This window comes from Hyla sarda, chromosome 1, assembly GCF_029499605.1.
Source record: "Hyla sarda isolate aHylSar1 chromosome 1, aHylSar1.hap1, whole genome shotgun sequence".
NCBI classification, from domain to species: Eukaryota; Metazoa; Chordata; class Amphibia; order Anura; family Hylidae; genus Hyla; species Hyla sarda.
The window spans coordinates 393,376,134-393,390,741 of record NC_079189.1 but is presented as its reverse complement, the minus strand read 5'-3'; the positions used below and the strand labels follow the sequence as shown (position 1 = coordinate 393,390,741).

General features: G+C 42.2%; 1 protein-coding gene across 1 annotated transcript in view; it reads right to left on the bottom strand.

The window, feature by feature from the left end:
* Window positions 1-14,608, bottom strand: part of IPO4 (importin 4) — a 176,491-nt gene that overhangs the window by 152,293 nt on the left and 9,590 nt on the right. The window contains exons 2-3 of the mRNA XM_056525792.1: window positions 12,710-12,796; window positions 6,393-6,472 (exon numbers count right to left, since the gene is read on the bottom strand). Coding sequence (XP_056381767.1) covers window positions 6,393-6,472; window positions 12,710-12,796 — 167 coding nt within the window. The remainder of the gene's footprint in view (window positions 1-6,392; window positions 6,473-12,709; window positions 12,797-14,608) is intronic.

The window sequence follows — 14,608 nt, the reverse complement described above, 5'->3', positions numbered from 1 at the left end:
GCTCCGGGTCCACTTCGCGATCCTCCGGTGTCTCGCGCATCTTCTCCAGGGTCCGGGCCTTGCTTTCCGGCGTCGTTATTACGTCACTACGCACGCCGTGCCGGCGCAGCAGCGTAATAACGTCACCAGAAAGCGAGGCCTGGACCCTGCAGAAGATGCGTAAGAAGCCGGAGGATCGCGAAGAAGACACCAGAGCAGCGGGACAGCATCGGGAGCCCCTGGGACAGCATCGGGAGCAGTGAAGACCTGGTCCGGAGCAACGGGGACAGGCGAGTACAGCTTCTTATACTTTACATTGCACGGATCCCTCAACATACGATGGATTCGACAAACGATGGGTCGTTTGGAACGAATTACCATCGTATGTTGAGGGACCACTGTATTTCATTATATACTCTGATATTCTATCAATATGTCCTTTCAAGGAAAATCCAATGACAAAGATTCAGACTATTTTACCAATGACCAGATTTAGTTATTGGTCAATGAATCAGTTCAGTCAGCGGTTCAATCAGCCACGCTGACCATGCAAGATTCTATTGCTAGAATTGCAACTACTGCTATGTCACAATCCAAAGTTCAAAAGACACCTCATTCAGATAAATTCTGGTCTGCAGACGAGTCACACAAACCTTCCAAAGGCTGTAAACATTAGGCCAAAAAGAGGCATTTAACCCTTACCGGCCATCCCTCCTCAAAACACCACAAAGGAGATGGTCAGGCTTCTTTTGAAGGCTACTCTAATGCTAGTAGCAATTTGACTGGTGCCAATATAATGCACTCCGGACCCTCCACCTGTGAGGAAGAACATAAACGGGCCAAGAAAGCCTCAAAACAGGTCAAGCCTGACTTATCAAGAATCCTCCAGTGAATATTCAACCATAACTTCAGACGAGTCTGATAAGGATATAGCATTTTATTCAGAGGATTCTGATGATGGTGACTAATATTCCCATAACTGAGAAAGCAGATGAGGTCATTTTAGATGGAAGTGGTGTACCCTATTTTGATCCATCTCATATTAAGCACCCCAGATCGGGGGAGTGGGTACCACCACCACAAGAGGATACGTAAATCGTTGGACAAATCAGCACATAATAAATTACGGGCAGAATGCCAGAGACCCACCTTACCCGCTAACCCTCCTTATGCGGCCATGACACCAGACGTTGACCAAATTCTGGTAAGATATTTATTAAAAACAGGCAAACATCCAAAAAGATGACTTGGACAGTTCCTTTAAATCCTCTCCGGATAAATTCCTAGACATTCTTGGGCCTATCACGAAAATTCTAGATTTGGCTGAGATATCTACTTCCACAGGAGTCCCAGTGGATGTTGAGATACTTATAGGTTGGGCACAATGTGCCATGTGTCTATTGGGTAACGCCAATTCGGCATTCTGTGCAGAGAGACGACGCACAATCCTGATGAAAATAGACACACAATTGTCCCATTTGGCTAATAATGACTCCACATCACCTACTAATGGTCTCCTATTCGGAAAAGATTTCATCAAGGATATTTCAAAATATGTGGGTCTATTCTAGTCATTAGACAAAGCCCAAACTTCAATTAAAAAAGTATTTAATCCCAAGGTTTTTGGGAAGGCCGGGAGAGGAAAGGGACACTTTCCTGGCCAGTCATCTCAATATAGATTACCCCAAAGAGGTCCCTCGCACAATACTGACAGAGGATCATCATCTTATCCAATTCCCTCCACCCAACACACCCCATTTTCGCAATACAGGGGCAGACCATGGAGGGCAAGAGGTCTTCGCGGACTTGGTAGATCCAGACCACCCTCAGGTAAGTTTTCTCCTACCCCTACATTGGAAACTTTTGACTTCAGATTAATGGATCCTGAATGCTGTACTGGGATACCAAATAGGTTTTATATCTCCTCCCATCCAACATCCTCTCCCACACCCTATTCAGTTTTCTCTATCAGACCAGAATTTAGAAAACTCGGAAATTCAAGAACTTTTGTCAAAACAGGCAATAATTCCAATACTCCTACACCAACAATGTTTCGTAAGCAATCGTTTTCTGATTTTTTTAACATCCAACCATTTCAAGATAGGAGGTCTTTCAGCAGATGGATTCCTTCTAATACATGACAATTGGCTTGTAAAGTTAGACTTGAAGGATGCCTGACAGTTTCCATCCACCAGTCTTCCCAGCCTTATCTCCAATTCCTTTGACAGAAAAAACTATGGCAGTTCACATATCTCCCATTTGGACTTTCTTTAGCTCCGTGGTGCTTCACAAAGCTCATGAAACCCGTTGTGGCCGCTCTATGGACCCGAAATCTATGCCGTATCGTCTATCTGGACGATATTCTAATGATGGCGTCCTCCCTGCAGCTGGTTCATCTCCATTCTCAATGGACACTCTCTCTCCTTCAAGACCTGGGTTTTCTTATAAATCAAGATAAATCAATTTTGACTCCATCCAAGGAACTGGAATATGTGGGTTTCATATGAATACTCACTGCCATATTGAGTATTCCTCTCAAAAAACTCAAACTTATACGCAAAGAGATCCGTTCCATTCTCAACAAGGACCTAGTATCCCTGAGATTCATAGCCAGAATCGTGGGACTGCTTTCGGCTTCAATCCAAGCTATATTCCCAGCCCCTCTACATTACAGGGCACTTCAAAAATTGAAAATCAGTCATCTGAAGAACGGACTTACTTATCCCGATGCAATTCAACTTTCTCCAGAAGCCCAATGCGGTCATCAATCCACATGAGGAAAATAGTCTCCTTTCGAATCCAGTCTCCATATAAATAGTCTAGAACTTCTAGCGGGATTCTTTGCCCGAAAAAGCTTCATGAAACATCATTCCAATTGCGGTGTTCTTCTTCGCATGGGCAATATATCTGCAGACCAACACATCAACCGCCTAGGAGGTACAAAATCAAAATTGCTCGCCAACATTACAAAAGACCTATGGCATTTTTGCCTAGAGAAGAACATAATTCTGAAAGCAGAATATCTACCTGGTTTGTCCAACATAGTAGCAGACTGGAACTCCAGTTTTCTCTCCGATTCCAGCGACTGGAAATTGGATCCTGTTGTTTTCCAACAAATAGACTCTCTTTGGGGTCCTTGTTCAATAGACCTTTTTGCTTCTCATCTGAACAGACAAATTCCGCGATTTTTCAGGTGGCGACCAGATCCAGATTCTTCTGGGGTGGACACTTTTCGTCAAACTTGGCCTACAGAAACACTATATGCTTTTGCCCTGTTCTCTCTGATATCCAGAGTCCTTCTACACGTAATCATCAACAAATCTACTCTGATTTTGATCACTCCATGGTGGCCGATGCAATCATGGTTTCCCCAACTTCTGGGGATGAGATCAGATTTTCCGAGGATTCTTCCTTCAATACCCCCAGATTCTCCTCGATTCTTCAGGGAACCCACACACATTGATACAAGCGAACCAACTAACCCTGATTGCTTGGAAACTTTTGGCCATCAATTGATGACTCTGAAATTTCTCACTCAACTAGGCTCATCTTATCCGAGGCCTGGTCTCCAGGTACCAAAACGGCTTATAGATTGGCCTGGGGAGTTTGGGTTCATTGGTGCTCACAATGGGACTTGGATCCCTTTCATACACCTTTAGTTCATATTCTTAATTTTTTTGGCTGCCTCTTTTGATGCTGGTAAGGCATACCGTACAATTAATCTTTACAGATCAGCCATTTCCATTTACCATTCCCCTATTGACTCCATTCCAATGGGGAAAAACACTCATATGTAAATTATTGAAAAGGTATTCGGTTAAAAAGACCTCCTCTTCCCAAATATTCTACCTGGGATGTGATTAAATCTTTTTTCCTCATGAGAAGACAATGATTCTTTATCATTGAAACTGCTCCCATTCAAATTCACGGCTCTTCTATGCCTAATTTCCATTAAAAGAATTTCTGATATTAGAGCTCTCGATCTATCTCAAAAACAATACCTTCCCAATGGAGTACAATTCTCAATTTCCAGATGTACTAAAAACAAGTTAACCTCAATATTTTTTCCTTCTTTCCCACATAATCTTAAACTATGTGTGGTACGATGTTTAAAATCTTATGAACAAAGAACTTCTTTGCTTAGAAGACCTTCTTTTTCGCAATTACTGATTTCCTATTGCAAACCACACCTATCAGTATCTTCCCCTACACTAACCAGATGGCTTGAACAATCCATGGTTATGGCAGGTATAGATATTTCCATATTTAATGCTCATTCAACCAGAGGAGCTATGTCCACCAAATTGTTTCAATCTGGTGTTTCTTTATCAGACATTCTTAAAACAGCAGATTGGTCTTCAGAATCCCCATTTAAAAAATTTATTTTAAGCCAGATATTCATGTTTCTAGGGCAATCATTTCATTTACCATATATTCTCATGAGATTATTTTATTTTATTATTTATCATAATGTTTATTATTAAAGCTTTAAACTTGCAATAATGTGAAGTCTCCGGTCCTGTAATAAAATTGGAGATTTTCCTAGTCCTAATGACGGAAAATATGGATTTCGTTAAGGACAGGAGACGAACATTATCCCTCTCATAGATTCCTTCCCTAGGATTAATTAACTTAATATGTTATTTCTTATATTTATTTCAGCGTATTAATATTTTTAAGACCTCATCTTTCATCTCTACGGTCTTCTACTCTTCATCACAATTCTCCATTCCTTCATCCTTAAACCTGTTTAAAGTGTTCCAGGATCTTTTTTATCTCCCAAGATTCTGGCCCTTCTTCTGGATTCTCAGGCGAATCTTCTCCTCTACCTCAAGATTCCTCATTGGCACTGGTTTTCAATGTTCCTTATACAAGTTTTCCTCCGTCAGCAAAGAAAGAGGGATAATTAGTGACGTTAAGGACTTTTATAACCTTGCATACTGTTTGATTGGCTAGTCAGTCATAGCATGTTTTACTGTACCATTGAATTTTTTTCATGGTTTCTATTGTCAACGTGCTTTACTGCTAAATGTTATAGTAAAGAAAGAAATGCAATAATGTTCTTCTCCCGTCCTGAAAGGAATATTCTGGGCAAAAACATCTTATCCCCATCGAAAGGATAGGGGATAAGATGTCTGATCGAGGGGGGCCCGCCTCTGGGACCTCTGGGACCCCCGCGATCTCCCTGCAGCACCCCGCATTCTATGCGTAGCTGCGTCTGCAGTTTCGGAAACCCCCGGGCTTCCGAGACAGGGACGTGACGCCACGCCCCCTCCATTCATGTCTATGGGAGGGGGCGTTGCGGCCGTTACGCACCCTCCCATAGAATTGAATGAAGGGGGCGTGGCGTGACGTCACGTCCCCGTCTCGGAAGCCCGGCAGTTTCCGAAACTGCAGACGCAGCTATGCAAAGAATGCAGGTTTATGCAGGGAGATCGCGGGGGTCCCAGTGGTGGGCCCCCCACGATCAGACATCCTATCCTCTATCCTTTCGATAGGGGATAAGATGTTTTTGCCCGGAATACCCCTTTAATAAAATCCATATTTTCCATCATTAGGACTAGGGAAATCTCCAATTGTGGTAACTTTGTGGTTAGACATAGGGAGACCAAGAAAAAAAACAAAAAAAAAAAATTATGAAACTCAGAAACTAAATTCCCGTAGCAAACCAAACTACCATTTTATTTGTCCACTACCATGGATGTTGTAAAAGAAAAGAAAATGTAGTAAATTGCATGCACCTCCAAAAAAGTGCTGTGGTGCCAGTGTGTTAAAGAGTTGGTTGAAGAGCTTAACTGCTTTATCCCTGCACATAGGGATAGAAAGCTGAAATAATCTCTGCATTCAGCCAGTGAATAGAATGGACACTGTATAGAATGATGTTTCACGTGAAGTAAGGGAGTAGAGCTCGCCGATGAACCTAGGTTACAGATTTCTCCAGAATGAACTTAGGTCATTTTAGCTGTAAATGGTGGATGTGACTGATGCACGAAGGAGGCATTCTGGCTGGCACAGTAATACTAACATCAGCAACTACAGTCTTTCATTTTGGTGAAACAATATCAAATCACTTCGAGACTTACTCTTCAAAAGAGGTGTATGCCCTCTGTGTATGCACATTGGATTTCTGTGATTTGTATAAGTACTTGCAAGATATAATCATGCAACAAAACGATTTTTAAAAATGACCATGTATATTAAATGGGTTGCAAACACGCCTAACATTTCATAATAGTGATAGTTGTGGCAGTTTAGCGGATTTCCACTAAAATTAATGGAATTTAGGGAAAACATAAGAAAACTCAAAATTTTCAGCAAATCTGAAATGAGGCAGAGGGCCCACACACAGAACTCTGTGGGGGGGATATTACATTAAATGTGAATTACCAGAAGGTCAGATCTTTTGTACTTACCCTTCTTGCTGATCTACAGGCATCATTTTCCATAGTTTAATCAAACGTCTACGTAATAAAACTGCTGCAAACTGTCGAATCTGTATCAAACGAATAATTAACAATATTTAAAAGTTGCGACTACTGTCCCAACTAAGAAGAAAACTATTAGAATGTACAATCACACCAGTAATCTTAAAAGGGGTATTCCAATATATATTTATTTTTTTTAATCAACTGGCTCCATAAAGTTATACAGATTTGTAAATTACTACTATTTAAAAATCTTAATCCTTCCACTACTAATCAGCTGCTGTATGCTCCAAAGCAAGTTCTTTTCTTTTTTAATTTCTTTTCTGTCTGACCACAGTTCTCTGTTGACACCTCTGCCCATGTCAGGAACTGTCTGGAGCAGGATAGGTTTGCTATGGGAATTTGCTCCTACTCTAGACAATTCCTGACATGAACAGAGGTGTCAGTGGGGTGCACTGTTGTGAGACAGAAAATAAATTCAAAAAGAAAAAAGAGCTTCCTGTGGAGCATACAGCAGATGATAAGTACTGGAAGGATTAAGATTTTTATATAGAAGTATTTTATAAATCTGTTTAACTTTCTGGCAAAGTTGATTTAAAAAAAATAATTTTCCACTGGAGTACTCCTTTAACCCCTTAAAGACCCAGCCAATTTTCACTGTAGGACCCGGCCATTTTTTGCACATCTGACCATTGTCACTTTAAGCATTAATAACTCTAGGATGCTTTTACTTTTCATTCTGATTCAGAGATTGTTTTTTCGTGACATATTCTACTTTGTTAGTGGTACAATTTTGTCAATACTTGCATAATTTCTTGGTGAAAAATTCCAATATTTGATGAAAAATTTAAAAGTTTGCCTTTTTGCTTACTTTGAAGCTCTCTGCTTATAAGGAAAATGAATATTCCAAATAAATTATATATTGATTCACATATACAATATGTACTTTATGTTTGCATCATAAAGTTGACATGTTTTTACTTTTGGAAGACATCAAAGGGCTTCAAAGTAGATCAGCAATTTTTCACAAAATTTAAAAAATCTGAATTTTTCAGGGACCAGTTCAGGTTTGAAGTGGATTTGAAGGGCCTTCATATTAGAAATACACCATAAATACCCATTATAAAAACTTCCCCCCTCAAAGTATTCAAAAGGTTTGTTAACCCTTTAGGTGTTTCACAGTAATAGCAGCAAATTGAAGGAGAAAATTCAAAATCTTCATTTTTACACTCACATTTTCTTGTAGACCCAGTTTTTGCAATTTTTACAAGTGGTAAAAGGAGAGAAATCTTCCTAAAATGTGTAACCAATTTTCTCTCGAGTAAGAAAATACCTCATATATGTATGTCAAGTGCTCTGTGGGTGCACTAGAGGGCTCAGAAGGAAAGGAGTGACAGTGGGATTTTGTAGAGTGAGTTTTTCTGAAATGGTTTTTGGGGGGCATGTCACATTTAGGAAGCCCCTATGGTGCCAGAACAAAAAAAAAAAAAACATTTTGTTAAAGTTGGATGTGTAAAAATGCATTTTTTTCCCCAAATTTTACATTTTTACAAGGGGTAATATGAGAAAATGCCCCCCAAAATTTGTAACCCCATTTCTTCTGAGTATGGAAATACCCCATGTGTGGACGTCAAGTGCTCTGCTGGCGCACTACAATGCTCAGAAGAGGAGGAGCGGCATTGAGCTTTTGGAAAGATAATTTGTTTGGAATAGAAGTCGGGGGCCATGTACTAAGCCCCCAGTGGTGCCAGAACAGGTCAGTCAGTGGTTGTCTAGAAATGCTCGGAGTTGTTGTTTTGCAACAGCTGGAGGCTCTGTTTTGGAAACACTGCAGTACAATAAGTTTTTTTATTGGGGGACAGGGTAAGGGGTGTATATGTAGTGTTTTACCCTTTATTTTGTGTTAGTGTAGTGTTTTTAGAATACATTTGCACTGGCAGGTTTACAGTGAGTTTCCCGTTAAGGGGTTCTTTACTGTAAGAGCAGTGAGACTGTGGAATTCTCTCCCGGAGGAGGTGGTCATGGTGAACTCTGTAATAGAGTTCAAAAAGGAGCTGGATGTATTTTTGGAGAGTAATAACATCGCTGGTTATGTATACTAGATTTCTAGGGAAAAAATGGGATTTATTCTGACTGTCATATTTTGCGTCGGGAAGGAATTTTTACCTCTAGTATGAGGTTTTTTTGCCTTCCTCTGGATCAACTCAACTCAATAGGGACTTATTAGGGTTATAGGTTGAACTTGATGGACTCTGGTCTTTTTTCAACCTTATAAACTATGTTACTATGAGTTTGCGCTGCGGTGAAAAATTTGCCGCAGCTCAAACTTCAAGGAGGAAACTTACTGTGAACCCGCCCGTGTGAATGTACCCTGTACATTCACATGGGGGGCAAACCTCCAGCTGTTTCAAAACTACTACTCCCAGCATGTACTGATCACCGAAGGGCATGCTGGGAGATGTAGTTATGCAACAGCTGAAGGTACGCAACTACAACTCCCAGCATGCCGAGACAGCTATTTGCTGTTTGGGCATTCTGGGATTTGCAGTTTTGCAAAATCTGGAGGGCTACAGTTTAGAGACCACTGCACAGTGATCTCCAAACTGTAGCCCTCCAGCTGTTGAAAAAAAGCTAATCCCAGCATGCCCAAACAGCTGTCTCGGCATGCTGGGAGTTGTAGTTTTGCAACATCTGGAGGGCTATAGTTTAGAGACCACTGTATAGTGGTCTCAAACTGTAGCCCTCCAGATGTTGGTAGGCAACTCACCGGCTTCCGTAGGATCCAGGGAGCCAGCCGCACGTCATCGCCGCCTGCGGATCACCGCCTCCGCCAATGGCTAAGTGGACTTCGGCGCCGGTCCTCATCGGTTTCCTCATTCTGACCCGCCTATTGTGGGTGGGCAGAGCAGGGAAACCAAAAGCTAACCCCTCTGCCCCCGATCTGCTATTGGTCGTCGCTTCTGGACAACCAATAGCAGGGATAGGAGGGGTGGCACCAATTGCATGAGCACATTAAAGGGGTATTTCAGTGGAAACATTTTTTATTTTTTTTTCAAATCAACTGGTGCCAGAAAGTTAAAAAGATTTGTAAATTACTTCTATATAAAAATCCTTCCAGTACTTATTAGCTGTTGTATGCTGCAGAGGAAGTTGTATAGTTCTTTCCAGTCTGACCACAGTGCTCTCTGCTGACACCTCTGTGTCAGGAACTGCCCAGAGCAGGAGAGGTTTGCTATGGGGATTTGCTTGTACTCTGGACAGTTCCTGACACAGACAGAGGTGGCAGCAGAGAGCACTGTGGTCAGACTGAAAAAAAACTATACAGCTTCTGGAGGAGCATACAGCAGCTGATAAATACTAAAGGATTAAGATTTTTAAAGCAATTTTCAGATGTTTAACTTCCTGGCACCAGTTGATTTGAAAGCATTTGTTTTTTAATTTAAAGGGGTACTCCGTATCTAGACATCTTATCCCCTATCCGGGTCCCTGCTGCACCCGGCGTTCGTTTAGCGCGTCAGGTGTAGCGCCATGGCCATGCCCCCTCAATGCAAGTCTATGGGAAGGGGGGTTTAGTGCAGGTGAACCAGCTGTCAGTTTCTCTTTAACATACTATGGCCACATATTTTTTTGCCTCTTACTACATTCTGCCTACATGTATGCCAAAAGTGCATTCGGCAAGTATGGCACTGGCTCAGGAAACTTAATTTGGGTTGATGGCACAAGGGCTTAGGAAACTTATCAGTTTTCCATAGAGTTATGGATTACATCAACATCCCAGAATAAACTAATATAGTGATCACTGTCACGTGTGAATTTACCCTTAGGTAATGTCCACACGGTGGAATCTCTGAAGAGTCCCAATGATTTCAATGGGAGTTTGCTACATGGTGCATAAGGCGAAAGTTTTGCTGCGGAAATCCAGATTAACCTGTTCATTGTTTCCACTCGGAAATGCATTGCTGTCTATAGAGACGGCGCATTTCCGAGAGGTCCAAGTGCCGCCAAAACATGTAAATGTTGCAGACATTTTGCGCTGTGTACACATAGCCTTAGGGTTAGTCCACATGGAACAAATACTGCATAATTTCTGAAGGTAAATCTGCAGTGTTATATCTGCAACAGCAGATATAATATTGGCACAGCACAGGAGTTCAGCAAAGGAAGTTAGTGTTCCCTAACATAGATTTAGAGATAGTAACAGCCCCCTTGCAGACAGTAATAGCCTGCTTTGTAAGTAGCACCCTCAGCACTTACTCACTACTTTTCCCGTTCTCTGCTACCCAGTTTAGAACATGGCGTCCTATGATAGAGCATGTGACATTCACGTCACACCTCTATAGCATTACACTGCACTCCAGCAAAGAGTGGAGGCGGCAGAGTGACATGTATGCCACATGCTCCCCCATAGGACATTTTATAAAGAAGAGTTCCATGGTAAGTGCTGGGGGTACTGCCTACAGCAAAAACTGGCCCCTTACTGCTCCTGGCATTAATCGTTTAATAAAAAAATTAGTTGTACTGAAAGTAACATACGTTAACGGTGTTATTACTGCGCTAATTCGACAACCCTAATTAATATTTAAATAAAATTTTGAGTATTGATGTCAACAGAGGTCTGCAGATATAGTGTATGGATAAGAATGACACCCACGAAATACTCCATGTGTCCCCCGCAATCTCCTGCACGGCACCCCGGTCATCCGTGCACGGAGCAAATTCAGCTCCGTGCAGGATGACTTGTGACTACAGCTGCCACGCCCCCTCCATTCATGTCTATGGGAGGAGGCGTGACGGCTACGTTCTAGCCGTCAGGCCCACTCCCATAGACATGAATAGACAGGGTGTGGAGTGACGTCACGAACACGGACGCACCGAGCTTCTGTATTTCGGCCTTCGCCTTGGAGATCGCAGGGGTCCCACCGCTGGGGACCCCTGCGATCTTCGGGGCGGCCAGAACAGGGGACATCTTAGCCCCTAACCTATCCTTTGGATAGGGGATAATATGTTTTTCGCTGGAGTACCCCTTTAATTCCTAAAGCACAGATGCATTGGAGACTGGGAGCCGGCTTGCTGAGCTCCCCTGATTCCTCCATATTCCCCTGTTGGCCCTGCCCCTTCATTATTATGCTAATGAAGGCTGCAGTTGAGTGCACAGAGAGCTGGGGCGCATTAGGAATAAAGCTGTTTACAAGCATAACCTATGGATTTCAGTGAGTAAGCCCTTATTTTACAGCAGTTCACCTGCACTTTAACCCAGTATAATGGGTTTTGTGTGGGTTAACTAGCTGTCAGATTCTCTTTAATTTCTAAAATAACTGTCCTACCTAAGAGATTTTATCAATTTATTGCAATGTCTAATACCTGTTACTCCTACATGACCCATGTCCAAGAGGTCTCACAATGCATTATAATTCTAAAGATTAAACCATAAACTGCATATGTGACTATTTACACAGCAGTCATGCCAGTTCTTTTTTCTGCGATTTTTACAATCTTGCAGCAAAAACACAGAATTTTGCTTTTATTTTGTGAGAGGGAAAAATGTACAATAAATAGAGCCTGGAGAAAGCAACAAGTGTAGTTGCACAACTACAATTCCCATAATGCTTTGACAGTCTCTGTCTGTCAGGACATAATGGTATTTACAGTAGGTGGAGAGCCACAGGTTAAAGAACTGTTATAGATAATATACAGTACAGACAATGTCAGGGGAGAAAAGGATGGGGCAGTTGGATTTAACTGCCATCTCCTTGTGCTCTCGAGGAGGAAAGAACACAAGGAGACAACCACCAGAGGATTGTGGCAACACAATTCTGCATGGATAGTTCTGCTATGGAATTTAGGCAGCGTGAATGCAGAGGAATACATTGAGATAAATGGGAGTCTGCTGCATGCAGATTACACGCAGAATTATCATGCAGTTAAAGGAAATCTGTAGTGCTCTGAACTTTATCCCTTATCCGAAGGATAGGGGATAAGTTTTAGATCGCCAGGGGTCCGAGCGCTGGGGCCCCACGCGATCTCCTGTACGGGGCCGGGGCAATGTACAGGAAAGGGGGCGTTCCGTCCCCGCATGACGCGGCAGCCCGCACGCCCCTTCACCTCATGGAGGGGTGTGCCGACTGCCGCGTCATGCGGAGACAGAACGCCCCCTTTCCCTAAGGATAGGGGATAAAGTTCAGAACACTACAGGTGTCCTTTAATTCCATAGCGTGAATGGACCCCAAGTATGCTTCTTGCGTTAAATAGCACCTAGGGCTATAAACAACCTATATCCTCAATGTCTTCACAGTTTATGTTAATACCTGTGGGTCTTGGGCACCTCGTAGTATATCACACAGTGCAGGAATAATCAATGGATCCTTTACAGCTTCTTTCAGCTGAGCAGTGGCCTGAAAAAGAAAGTAACAGTTACCCCGGGGGGGTCTATGCCTTGTCATGTTATACTTTAACTGTAATATATTACAGATAACTAGTCATGTATCTAATAGATGCCAGTGCTTTTAAAAAGGCTGTCAAGGCATGCTGGGAGTTGTAGTTTTACATTTGCTAGAGGCACACTGTTTGGAAAATGTGTAAAAGAAAAATGGCTGGCACTGCCGCTGGTGTCAGCCGACACTTAACGGATCCCCTCAAAAAAGACGCACTGCTACCGCGACTGCAGTGCGTCTTTTTCGATGGGATCCTTTAAGTATCGGCTGACACCAGCAGCAGTGCAAGTGTTGTCTTTTGGGCTGGAGCACGCCTTATACTGGATAGCCACTTATCTTCCACATATGGATATGGAAGAAGAACCCCCTCAGGACGCCAGGACCGCACTGAAGATGGGTCGCACGGACGCAGCTACTTTCTTTATGTAGGTAGACAGTAAAGAAGAACTGCAATTACTGAGCACTAGATCTCTAGAGGTTCGAGTCACCTCTCTGGCTGAAAAAGAGGTGAGGCTCTTCTGGTCCATTAACTCTCTACGATCATATAATGAATGTCAGCGGGTCCCTCGGGGCTTACGCTCATTTAAAGAGCCATCTCAGTTTTTGGAGGATGAAGGATTCCTGTTAGAGTGGAAGGAAGCCCACCAGTTACATTTCTTGAATCTCATGCACATCATATTTACTACCACCACCTTTACCAAGAGATTGGAAATGAAAATGTTGGCAACACAGGCAGACATAAAAGACAGAAAAAGAGACATTCATATGAGACAAGACTGATTATGAGATGGGAAGAGTGTTTGATTGGGGGAGTAACAAACAACAGAGGAGACTCAAACGTTACCCCCATAAGAAGTCTCAAGAGTTTTGGACCACCGACTCTAATTCCAGTGTCTCCGACGACCCTGGCACTGCTTCTAATGCCCAACCTCCCAATGCTCATAATGCTCCTTTAGGCAGAGAACAAGGCGGGGCCATGTAAAAAAGAACTGGGCTATACAAAAGGAGAAAACAAGCGGAAGCAAGTGTCCTGGAGACAATAATGGAACTGGGTAAGACACCTACTAATAATGTTATTAACTTATCTGGGGTTGAACTGTCACCTGACTGTTTAACCCCTTAAAGGGGTATTCCAGGCAAAACCTTTTTTTATATATATCAACTGGCTCTGGAAAGTTAAACAGATTTGTAAATTACTTCTATTAAAAAATCTTAATCCTTCCAATAGTTATTAGCTTCTGAAGTTTTCTGTCTAACTGCTCAATGATGATGTCACGTCCCGGGAGCTGTGCATGATGGGAGAATATCCCCATAGGAACTGCACAGCTCCCGGGACGCGAGTCATCAGAGAGCAGTTAGACAGAAAACAACAACTCAACTTCAGAAGCTAATAACTATTGGAAGGATTAAGATTTTTTAATAGAAGTCATTTACAAATCTGTTTAACTTTCCGGAGCCAGTTGATATATAAGAAAAAGTTTTGGCCTGGAATACCCCTTTAACCCCTTAAGGACTCAGCCCATTTTGGCCTTAAGGACTCAGACAATTTAATTTTTACGTTTTCATTTTTTCCTCCTCGCCTTCTAAAAATCATAACTCTTTTATATTTTCATCCACAGACTAGTATGAGGGCTTGTTTTTTGCGCGACCAGTTGTCCTTTGTAATGACATAACTCATTATATCATAAAATGTATAAAAAAAACACTATTTTTGTGGGGAAATTAAAACGAAAAACGCAATTTTGCTAATTTTGGAAGGTTTCGTTTTCACGC